This window comes from Sciurus vulgaris (genome assembly GCF_902686455.1).
Source record: "Sciurus vulgaris genome assembly, chromosome: 4".
Classification (NCBI taxonomy): Eukaryota; Metazoa; Chordata; class Mammalia; order Rodentia; family Sciuridae; genus Sciurus; species Sciurus vulgaris.
Window position 1 is genome coordinate 172,644,097 of NC_136464.1, and position 12,298 is coordinate 172,656,394.

Below are 12,298 nucleotides of genomic sequence, written 5' to 3' on the forward strand. Positions count from 1 at the left end.
TGCATCAGGCAAATACTTCCACAACTGAGATACCTCCATACCAACAGAAGGGTAACTCAAAAATAATTTTTATAAGCTATATATTGCCATCAAAATATAAAACTCACCAAATTGTGAAAATTACGCCCTATGGAAGGTATAGTTCCAGGTAATACTGGCTTCAGAAGCTCCTGGCAACTTGTAGGCCATGTAACATATAAGTCATCATTTTCTAAGTCATTAATCCACTAGAAAAGAATCCAAAAGTCTCTGAAAGCTATATCAACACTTAAATAATTCTCAGAGTCAGTTTTATTATATCAAATGACAAGTAAAAACACAATTTCCTATATTTGATTAAATATAAAAATCCAGTTCAATATTCTCTAAATTAAGGATCACATTATATACATTATATTTATATAGCTTTTTACATTAAGCTTTCCCTTAAAAATTGATTCCTTTCACATTTTCATCTCACAAAACTATAAAAATTTAAGTGAGATGAGTATTCAGTCTTAATTATCAGTAGTAAATAAGGCACTCCACCTACCCTTTTCTTAAGGGATTAGGCATAAGGAAAATAAATTGGCTTACAGAAGTTAAATTATAATCAACACCTTAGATGTCCAATTCCAATCAAAATGGAGTAGTTTGTTGTAGGGGTCTTAAGCCCCCTTGCCTTTCTCGACCAGAGACAAGGGAAGGGGACACTCCCCAACAAGGTCAGACCGGGATAGGTAGGGCCGACTGACCATCCGCTCCCAGCCCTCCCGGCGGAGGACAATCAGATGTGTCAGGGAGACCAGTCACAGCAGGAACTCCTTTATTGAAGAAATTGCACAGCTTTTATGTAGGGTGGGGGGTTCACGCAGGCGAGAGTCCCATGGACTATATGGCAAGCACAAGCTGATCACGTTCGCGGAACTGTTGTTAACCAACCCCTGATCGTGGTCCGGTTTATCATCATGAACCTTTGAAACCGCCTTTGAGCCTTGATTTTGCTCACTCGCCAGGGAGTAAGGAGTCAGCCTGAGTTAGTTAACATGTCATTAGTCCCAACAGGTTTTATTAGACCAGCTGTCCTAATAGCTGAAGAAAACATACTGGCCACGGTTTAGGAACATGTGGTGGGGGCACTAAGCAACATGCCCAAAGTGGGGGCACAAGTGGCAAGTTCTGCTTTCACCTCAGTTTTACCCTGGGATGCATTTTTAAAATGGCAGCTTAGAAGCACGGAGTGCAAACAGACAGGGACAGTCACACTGGGCTGGAAAGCAGAAGTTAAAGTTAAGGCTGTCACACTACTGGGATCTGAAGGGGGAAAACAGAAATCTGAGAGAAGACCAAAAACATCTCCACAGAGTCTTCTGAAGTCATTTGCCGACTTCTAACCTGCACTGACAACACTCTCCAAAAAGCCAGGAGAAAAGGGAAACCAAGAGGTTGAAGCCAGAGCATTATATGGCACTGAGAAGACAGAGGCCACATTCAAACTGGAGTTCATGTGTTAAACACCACAGATTTTCATTTGAGATTGGGTAAGGGCCAGATGTGAGAAGAAAGACAAAACAGAAGAGCGCTCACAAAGCCTAAAAACAAGTCTCATCTGAGGTAAGTAAGCATCCGATATTCTATATTCAGGCTGCCAAAGAAAAACCTTAATTTTAGCTTCTATAGTTTTTTGTCAATTTCTGGCTCTTACCAAGAATGGTCAGATAAAAACTGATTTATTTATATGTGTATATATACATGTGTATGCATATGTATATATATTTTTCTTTTTCTTTTTCTTTTTTTTGGAGATGAGGTATCCCTGTGTTGCATGGTCTAACTTTGAAGTCCTAGGGTCAAGTGATCTTCCTGCCTCTGCCTCCCAAGGATCTGGGACTATAGACCAAACATCACTATGCCCCAGTCTGATTAATATATATTTTTTAAGGAAGAAGCAAAGGGGTAATTGAGATTTTAGAAATGTAACGTGTAGGCTGGGGGTGGAGCACAATGGTGAAGTATGTGCTTTTCAGGCGCAAGGATCTGGGTTCAATTATCAGCATCAACAAAACAAATGCAACCAGGCGCAGTAGTGCATGCCTGTAATCCTAGTGACTGGGGAAGTTGAGGCAGGAGGATCGCAAGTTCAAAGACAGCCTTGGCAACTTAGTGAGGCTCTAAGCAATTCAGCACGACCCTGTCTCTAAATAAAATATAAAGAAGGGCAGGGGATAAGGCTCAGTGGTTAAACACCTCTGGGTTCAATTTCTGGTACCAAATCAAAGCAAACAAACAAAAACCCACAATTTTTATAATTGTGAACTATATGAGTTTATTAAGGGAGTTTAATTGCAGACTGGACATAGGAGGAAAAAAAAAGACTAGTAAACTGGATAACAAGTCAATAGCACCTACACCAACTAAAGTACACAAAAAAAGAAATAATATATAAACTCAGTTTGAGTAATCAGAGGTGACAGCCTAATCCATCCTGGAAAATTCCCTGAGACGATGCTGAAAACCACCTGGAATAGGCCAACTCACAGAGACTATTCAGTACCAAACGGTGTTGATTTAGACCAACTGGACCTTTTCTTTGGTCTCAGGTAAATATGTAGAAGCAGCAACAACAAGGAAGTGTAACCTCACAAAAGTTGAAGAACTGGCACTAATTCCATTAGTTCTGTTGGTCGTAACTCTGGTCAACATAACCCACTGAGTTACCAAGACATTGAATAAAAGAAGAGAAAAATTGCTTATAAATTAGAAAGTATTAGGATGATCTCCTCAGTGTTCGAGGAAAAACAAATTAACATAAAACTGGTCTTGGTATTAGTGCATGACTCTTTCGGGGAGTAAGAAAGAACTTAAAATACCATGTGTTCTGAATTTTCTTTAGAGAGTGAAATCAGGTAAGATGACTAAGAAATTTCAAATCTTCATCCTCTAAAAGCAATGAAAAATTGGCAAGTATGTAGGATTAACTTCTTTCAAAAACGTGAAAATCAACCAGAAGCTTGCAGCAAATTCAAGGGTGCTTATTTATGAAAAGTAGCTGAGTTTTAGAAAAAGTGAGACATGAGGTGATGTAATTTATTTTATCCCCATTCCATGCTCCTAGGTTCATTAGTAACCTTGACAATAACACCTTGCATTTCCAATACTGAAACTGGAGGGAGTAGAATGGACTTCACTCTGAAATAAATGTAATTACCTCTTTTGAATTATCCGATGACTGCCTAGAGAATCTGCTTAAAAGGCCTATCTGTCTACACCTTGCCTAACTCATGACTTACCTAGTTGTGAAAATGTTGCTACCTCAATTTGTGAAAACATTTACAGGCAGCAAATGTTTTAGTCACTAATGCCTGAGACAGTAGAAAACAATTGGGACAAGCAACAGACTAACCAAAAAGCTAGTGAGGAAACATTGGGAACTACTTTGGGAAATAAACTGAAAATTTCTGGCATATTCCTTGAAATCTTGAAAGCCATATGCATGCCCTGGGATTTGTTCATACTTGGGTACAACCTGAGAAAGCCCTCTTTCCACTGGCTGACTTTGATCCTCTATTAGGGCATGAAGTGGGAGCTAAAGCAAATATATAAACTCCTGACTGAATGCTAAATGTGTGCCCTTCCCCTTCTTCCCACCTGCTATACACAAAGCCCCTCTGCAAAAACTGAAGGTTTCCTAGTTCCAGAAATTTAAATTAATCTCTAATTGTTAGCAGGTCACTAAGTTAATATAACAGATAACATAAGCAGAGACTTCAATATCCCACTTTTTTTGGGGTGGGGGGTACCAGGGATTGAACTCAGGGGCACTGAACCACTGAGCCACAGCCACAGTCCTATTTTGTATTTTATTTAGAGGCAGGATCTTACTGAGTTGCTGGGGCTGGCTTTGAATTCACGATCCTCTTGTCTTAGTCTCCCAACAATCCCACTTTTAAAAATGGAAAGAACTAGAGAGAAAGGAAACAAGATTTGAATAATGCTAAAACTGACAGGCAACAACAGAATATTTTATCCAACACCAGAGTACATATTCTTCTCCAGTGCTCATTTTCTGGAGTAGATGATTTGCTGGAACACAGTCTTAAAAATAAATGCAAAAGACTGAAGCCATAGGGGGTAGCTCGCTGACCACAATGAAATAAATTTAAAATCTTACTAAGTAAGAAATTTAGAGAATTTACAAATATGTGGAAACTAGACAATATAATTAAGCAATGGGTGAAAGAAAAAAAAATCAGGGAAATAAGAAAACACTGAGGAACTGAAAAAACTTAAGGAACTCTTCTTTTAAAAAAGTCAATGCCCAGAGGAAATTTATAGTAGCAAATGCCTACAAGAAAAGCTCTCAAAATAAATTTCCACCTTAAGAAACTTGAAGAGTAAAACTAAATGCAAAAAAGAAATAATATGGACTGATGACAAAAGAGAAAAGCAAAACAGAGAAATGCAAAGGAAACTAAGTTGTTCAACAATAAAATTGACAATAGTTTAGGTAGACCAAAACAGAGAGAAAAAAGACTCAAAAAACTAAAATCCATAATTAAAGAGGATGAGGTTTTACACTTGTACCAACCTTACAGAAATGAAAAGAATAACAATATTATGAACTATATACTAACAAATTGGATTATTTAATAAACAAATTCCAAGAAACACAAATCACTCCCAAAAGTGACTCAAAAATAGGACATCTAGGGCTGAGGTACAGTATAGTGGTAAAGGGCTTGCCTAGCAAGTGTAAGGCATTGGGTTTGATCCTTGGCACCACATAAAAATGAATAAATAAAATAAAGGTATTGTGTCCACCTACAACTAAAAATATTTTTTTTTAAAACAGGACATCTGAATGAGGTTGAACCAGTAATTAAATACCTCCCAACAAAGAAGAGTCCAGGAACAGATGATTCCACTGATGAATTCTATCAAATATTTGAAGAAACAATACCAATCCTCAAACTCTACCAAAAAAACAGGAGAAAATACTAACTCATTCACTGAGGTCAATATTAATCTGATAGAAAAGCCAGACAGACATGAGAAAAATGTAGACAAATATCCCTTAAAAATATAGACAAAAATACATGCAAAAAATAAACTGAATTCAGCAACATATAAAACAATAATTCATCACCAAATAGAATTTATCCCAGAAATTGAAGGTTAGTTAAATCAATGGAAAGTAACCAATGAAATACACCATATAAAAATAATAAAAAATCTCATTATCTCAACATATGCAGAAAATGCTTTTGATAAAAATCTAACTCCATTTCATAATAAAAATAGGTATAGTGGCGCACAATTGTAATCTCAGGAAGTGAAGTCAGGAAGATTGCCAAGTTTGACGCCAGTCTCAGCAATCTAGTGAGACCCTGTCTTAAAAAATATAAAGGGCTGGGGATGTAGTTCAGGGGTTGAGCACATCTGGGTTCAATTCCCTTTAACTGTCCCCCAAATGCACAACACTTAAAATAGGAATAGAATACCTTAATCTGATAAAGGAAAGCTATGAAAAAAAAAAATCAATTGATAACATAATACTTCGTTAAGACTGAAAGCTTTGACTAAAGAACGAAACAAGGTAAGGATGTCTGTTGTTGGTACTTTATTCAACACTGTAAGGAAATTCTAGTGAAATATTTGTTGAAATATTTCCACAAGTAAGAAATAAACAGATTAGAAAGAAGAAAATTATCTTTATTTACAGATGAAAATCTTACACAAAGAAAACTCTAAAGAATGTTAAAAAAACTACAAGGACTAACAAACATTCAGTAACATTGCAGGATAAATACATGATATCTGTCTTATGTTTATGCACTAGCAAGAAGTTTTTACAGTCTAGTAACAGACATGAAATAAATGCTTATAATCACCAGGGAAATCAAATCCACCATGAGATATCATCACATTCCAGATAGAATGGTCATAATCAAAAAGACAAAATAGATGCTGGCGAGAAAGCAGAGAAAGGGAACCTAGTATATTTTTTGATGAGAGGGTAAATCAGTATAGCCATTATGGCAAATGGTATGGAATTTTCTCAAACTAACCTGTGTTCCAGCTAGTCCACTACTGGGCATGTATCCAAAGGAAACCTGCACTCCCATGTTCACTGTAGCACTGTTCACAATAGCCAAGATATGAATCAATCAAGGTGTCAATGACAGATGAATGGCTAGGTTTATTATTTAGCCATGAAAGGAGTAAAACTGTCATTTATACCCACATGGATGGAACTGGAGGACATAATGTTAAGTGAAATGTGCCAGGCACAGAAAGACAAACACTGTAGGTGTTGACTCATAGGTGGAAACAAAAAAAGTTAATTTCATAAAAGTAAACATAGAACAGTTGTCACTAATGTCCAAGAAAGGTGGGGGGGAAGGGATGAGAGAAGGTGGATTGACAGTTACCAAAATAGTTAAGTTCTAGTTCTACAGCATAATAGGATAAGTGTAGTTTAAAATAATTATATGGTTTATAAACAGCTAAAGATTCCCAACAGTTAAGTGTTTTAAAAAGAATGAAATGCTAACTATCCTGATTTGACTGGCACATATTATGTACATGGATTGAATTATTACACTGTACCCCATAAATTTGTGTAACTGTCAATTAAAAATTTTTCAAACTAAACTAAAATCACAGGATAAATGTAAAATTTTAACTGACAAGGGATAGTTCTGACATATAATACATCCGTATATGTGCATATACATGTGTGCATATACATGAGTGTATATGAAAAGGTTAACTAGCAGGCCTGGGGTGCTCACACCTTACACAGTCCCAAGAAGGGTATTTTTCCTGACTGTCTCTTGGCTGGCTTCTGGGAACTGACCTCTTGGAACGCTCTGTTTTGCATGCTTAGGGTCTTGAACCATGCTGCAGCAGTTCTAACAGCTTGTCTAGAGAATTTATACAAACAATGGCATTTATAATGAACTTCTGCTTTTCCTCTGAGAGTCTGGGACTTCAGAAACTAAGGGCAGGTACAGACTGTTGTATGCCCCTTTCACAACCCTGAACTTCTAGGTGTACTTGAGCTTCCTTAGTTGGAAGCACCTTGCACATATTGTCACTCACAGAATTAACCTCATCCTGTACATCTGTACCAGGAGAGAACTCTTAGAAGCTTGCACCTGGTTTCTTCTGGATTTCATCCCTGCTGATTCTGTTTTGTATTCTTTTGCTCTAAAAATCTATAACTATGACTAACAACTTCTGGGCCTCCTGAATCCTTCTGGAAAAATCACTGAACTTGAGGGTGGTTTATAAAAACATCACATAATCTGGATTGTTAAGGAAAGACTGTTTGAAGAGACTGTTTGAATTGAACTCCGAAAGAGTAGGAGGTACATGGACAAAGAAATTTCCAAGATGAGATGAGGGAGAGTGGTGAAAAAAATCTCTCAGTTAAAGAACTGAAAAGGTTGGGGGAGAACAGGTGTTTGCAGCCTGCCAATGATACTAACAACCACTTTCGTGCTTAAGCAAGGGAGGGAGATGTGATCAGATTTCTGAAAAACTTCACCCAGACTGCAACACGCACAACAGAATGTTAGGAGATCACTGCAAGTTGTTTAGGCAAGATTTTCATCACATTAAGACAGCATTCTTAATTCCTTGGCTCTTAATCATTCAGTGTTTTATTTCTGTGGTTTTTCATGTGATTATTCTGTTTTCACGCTTCCATTTTTATCTTTGAAGCTAAAAGGATACTGGCTAAGTGGGTATTATAAGAAGCTACACGATAGGGGAAAATGCGTCTGATGTCTTTCCTTTCACTGAATACACCTCCAAAATGATTACAAATTTGTTCTAAAGTCTGTCAGCATTTGGTTTTATGTGAAGCTTTAAATATATTAAAGGTTTTAGAACAAAGAATAACACTTACCACTATAGAAGAATGTCGAATATCTAGTATGTAGGCAGATTCCCAAACATGTGAATTTAATTTTAAAAATTTGCTCATATTTTCCCCATTGATCCCAAGATTGCGAAGGCCATTCATCACTTTTCCTTCTAATTTCAGCATATCCAAAATACTTGATGTTCAAAAAAAAGAAAAGTTTTATTTTGATTTGTCAAAATTAAGAATCTGTTAAAGTGTCAGACATTTCTCAAAGCATTAAAAACTAAGTTCCATTCATATTTTTTATTAATAGCAGAAAAATATATTATTAAACTCATAAAGAAATAGTTCTAATTAGTTACCCAGGATATATGCTTTTCTTTGAGGGGGTGATAACAATCCTATTATTTAAAAGATAAGACAGAAATAATATTGTATTCTTTATCAAACTAGTGAGGCTATGATCAGCCCTAAGTAAAATAAATAAGGGAAAAAGAACATTAGGTCACCCATGAAAAATCTATGAAAGATCAGACAGACATAAAAAAAAATAAATGTTAGTATATAAGAAGCCCCATTAAAGTGTGTGAAAGTTCATATCTGTTTAGAATAGAAATTAATTTGTCTTATTATATATTCAGGTTGAACAACTCTAATCTGAAAATTCAAAATGCTCCAAATTCACAACTTTTGAGCACTTACATATTATGAGTAGAAAACTTCACATCTGAATTCATGTAATGGGTTGTAGTAATACTAAAAATATAGTATAAAATTATCTATCTACAGACTATGTGTGTAAGGTGTATGTGAACAAAAATTAACTTTCATGTTAAGACTAGGTCCCATTCCTGAGATTTCATTTTATACATGTAAACATTAAAAAAAAAATCTGAAATCTGAAACACTTCTGGTTGCACGCATTTTGGAAAAGAGGTAATCGATTTGAATAATAACTCAAAAATTCTTAAACATAAAAGACTATTACTATTCAAACAATATTAATAGTAAATAACTCTACTCTCAAAAAGTTTGGGCACCGCAAATCTCTAAACTACTCTTTATCAAGCTGTATATGCCATAAAAGTACTAAGTAATTTCTGACAAGAGCTCCCCAGAGCCTCCAAACCACCTCAGACATCTCAGGTGATACAACTGAGGCGGACAGGTCACGTGTCCTGCCTATGGCTGCTCAGTTAGTGGAGATCAGCGCAGGCCCAGAAATGCTAGAGGCAATACTTCCCTGTCTCCCCTTGTCTGTAATGGTAAGACTTGACTGTAGCATATTTGTTTTTTTAAAAAGGAAACATACACTAGACAAGGAGGAACTCTTACTTTTAAACCAACTGCTAAAATTCATATTTATTATATTTAACCTAAGGGCTTTATTCAAAAAATCCAGTCACCAAAATCATTTTCCCCCTCAACAAGTGAACTGAGTGGCGTACAGTCCTCAGGGAAACTATAGAGATCCACTGGGGAGAGATTTAATACCAAAACTCTTAGTAAAGCTGTTGTGTAAATTTCAAGCTGATCTGTATGTACAACTTTGGCTTTACATGTCTGTATCCTAGACAGTTTTGACCACAAAAAGAAAGCTTTTGACCAAGAAAAAAAAATCTATGGGGGCTGGAGTTGTGCCTCAGTGGTAGAGTGCTTGCCTATCATGTGTAAGGCACTGTGTTCAATTCTCAGCACCACATATAAACAAATGAATAAAATAAAGGTCTATCAACATCTAAAAAAATATTTTAAAAACTATGAGGAGATGGGCGCTATAAAGAATACTAGCTTAAACATCACAAATCACCAAACTAAAAATAAGATGCAGCCTGGCATGATAGGACAATTGAAAAATGTCACACCTGACCTTATGGGATGGGTTGTAGTAAAAACTTGGGCATGTTAAAAATATAGAAGCTCAGCATATGCTCAGAATAGGGCAGACATGTTAAAATATAAAATAAATTTTAAATATGTACTCATATATAGTATATATAATAAGAATATATAACACTATATGCTTATTTATATTTATATATGTAGTAAAAATATATTCAGGCATGCTAAAAATATAGTAGCTCACTACTTCATGTGTGACTTCCTGAAGTCCTTAAAAGTTTTTAGTCTTAAGTTTCCTGATTTGTTAAATAAGAATTTCAGAGTACACTGCCAATATATTTTTCATTCCAAAAATTTTGTGATGCTCACTGATCAGACCCATTCTTTTGGTATGACAGAATTTGAGTATTTCCCATGGTTGTTTTTTCTCAACCTGTTTTCAAGGAAAACCAGACACAGCACAGTACATTAGAAAGGGAATGGGATTTTGAATTCTGCCATTATTTACTATTTGTGTCTTTAGTTTTATATAAAATCTTAGTCTCAGTTTCTACATCTATTTAAAAAAGAAAAAGCAATAATCCCTTTCCAGAGTATTAGGACTGATGAACTGACTATCAGGCACACACAATAAGCACCAGTCTGTTCCTTGATCTTCCTAAGTCTTGAATTTTGGATGATTAATAAAAACTAAGTATCTAGTAAACTAGATATATCTATCAGGAAACTTATTGGATCTTACGGCTTATAAATGGCTTTTGATGCTTCCCTTTTAAACACTATGGACTTGTCTTGATGTCTTCTTCTGTGCTCGAGACAAAAGGTCAAATCTATAACTTGTTTTCTCAATCTGATCTTTGTCGACCTGTTTGACCTAGCTCCTCCTGGTTCTCCACAGTTCTCAAACAAGCCAGTGCTGTCACAACCTCCATTCCCCATTGTCCAGTTTATCCTTTAAGTCCTAGCTTAAATAAAACACTTCCTTGAAGTTTCAAAGTTCCATCAAAAAAATAGTATAATTCTCTGGGTTTATAAATCCTAAGCACTGTACCTAACATTTTATAAATCTTATCATACTGTTCTTATTTACTTAATATGTTCCCATCTAGACTGCAAATGCCACTTAGGCAAGACCTATTTTATCTTGTTCACCACTATATCCCCAGCATGCAACAGTTCCGAAAGTGTAACAAGACTCAGATACATAAACTGAATTTTAAAATTAAATTGATTTTGTAATACTGCATTTCAATACTGCTTGCATTAAAATACATATTTTGCAAGAACTCAAAGAATTCTGAGCAGTAAATTTTATTAAGATACCAAAAAAACTACACAAGTGGTGATATCAAGACCCCTTTGTCACATCTTTCTGGTAGTGGCATTGCTCAAGTAGGAAGAGACTGGCTATCAAAATGTGATACCTGATTTGTATTAGAGTCAATTTCTCACTGGGCAAGTCTGTGACTGAGGTGACTATGAGGCAGAGATGCAGCAGTGCCTCCTTGATGGACCAGGACAGTGTATTCTAAGGTAGAGAAACAAAGCCCTGCTTATGTCTTGCCAGCCTTTCCCCTAGTCACAGTCATGTGGTTCTTACTCTTTCAGCCTCCCTGGAAATAAGACCAATGCTGTCCTGACCCTGAGACAGAGAATTTAAGCTCCTTCTACTATTTGGGCAGCTGAGGAAGAAATATGGGGCCAGATCTGGGACATGATGTTGGTTCTCCACAATCTAGAAATTCAATTATACGAGATGGGAAGGAAACAAAATATAATTCATTTATTTCTTCCTCAAATATACAATTCTGAAGTACTAGTAGCAAAAGCAAAACTCTCCCTATGTAATGTCTCTGTAATAGAACATTTTCCTTTCTCTATTTTCCGTATCATTCATTCATTCATCCTTTTTTCACTGATTTTATTCTGTATCTTGTGATCTTTTTCTGAGAACCTCTTTGATTATGTTACACTGAAAAATGTCAGAAGATACAATTATCCTCATATATTTGCTATTTCTCCTTCAAGGGAATCCCGGTCACCATCACTAGTTATCACATCACTGGGGAACAGAACTATGGCACACATGCTGCTATTCTTTCTATGGTAATGTTTATGCTGTTACCTCAGGTTGTCAGGTCCGAGGATTCAACTAAATATAGAGAAAAGCCCTGTCTGAGATAAGAATTATAAAATTGCAACAAGTTCCAAATGAACTACCCTATTTCTATGTCTTTTTTGTATTTTTCTGTATTTCCAAACTGGTAAGAAAATGGATCTTTCAATGGAAGGAAAAAAGAATGTGGATCTGAAGAAGTCTGGTGTCAGCTTGCTGCTGGTGGGCTCAGGAGCAATCATCTCATATAGAAGCAAAACAAAAAAAATTTACTAAATTCATCTTATGCTGCAAACGTTAAATTTTAAAGTAGTTTTATGCTTCTAAGAGTAAAACAAATTCCATTTTTTCTCTTCTTTTTGAATCCTAAGTTTAGATTTATGGGTGAGGGGGCCACTGACTAACAAAAGACTTCCTAATTCATTCTGCCTTAGAGCACTTCTGAAGAGTTTCTGACCTAAGGCACAAGATAGCACATTCAACATTCC

At 35.9% G+C, this 12,298-nt stretch overlaps 1 protein-coding gene across 4 annotated transcripts in view; it reads right to left on the reverse strand.

The window, feature by feature from the left end:
• Positions 1-12,298, reverse strand: part of UGGT2 (UDP-glucose glycoprotein glucosyltransferase 2) — a 212,494-nt gene that overhangs the window by 152,670 nt on the left and 47,526 nt on the right. For all 4 annotated transcript variants that reach the window (XM_079137705.1, XM_079137704.1, XM_079137707.1 and 1 more), the window contains 2 exons: positions 7,895-8,045; positions 108-227 (listed from right to left, as the gene is read on the reverse strand). In XM_079137705.1, the coding sequence (XP_078993831.1) occupies positions 108-227; positions 7,895-8,045 (271 nt within the window). The remainder of the gene's footprint in view (positions 1-107; positions 228-7,894; positions 8,046-12,298) is intronic.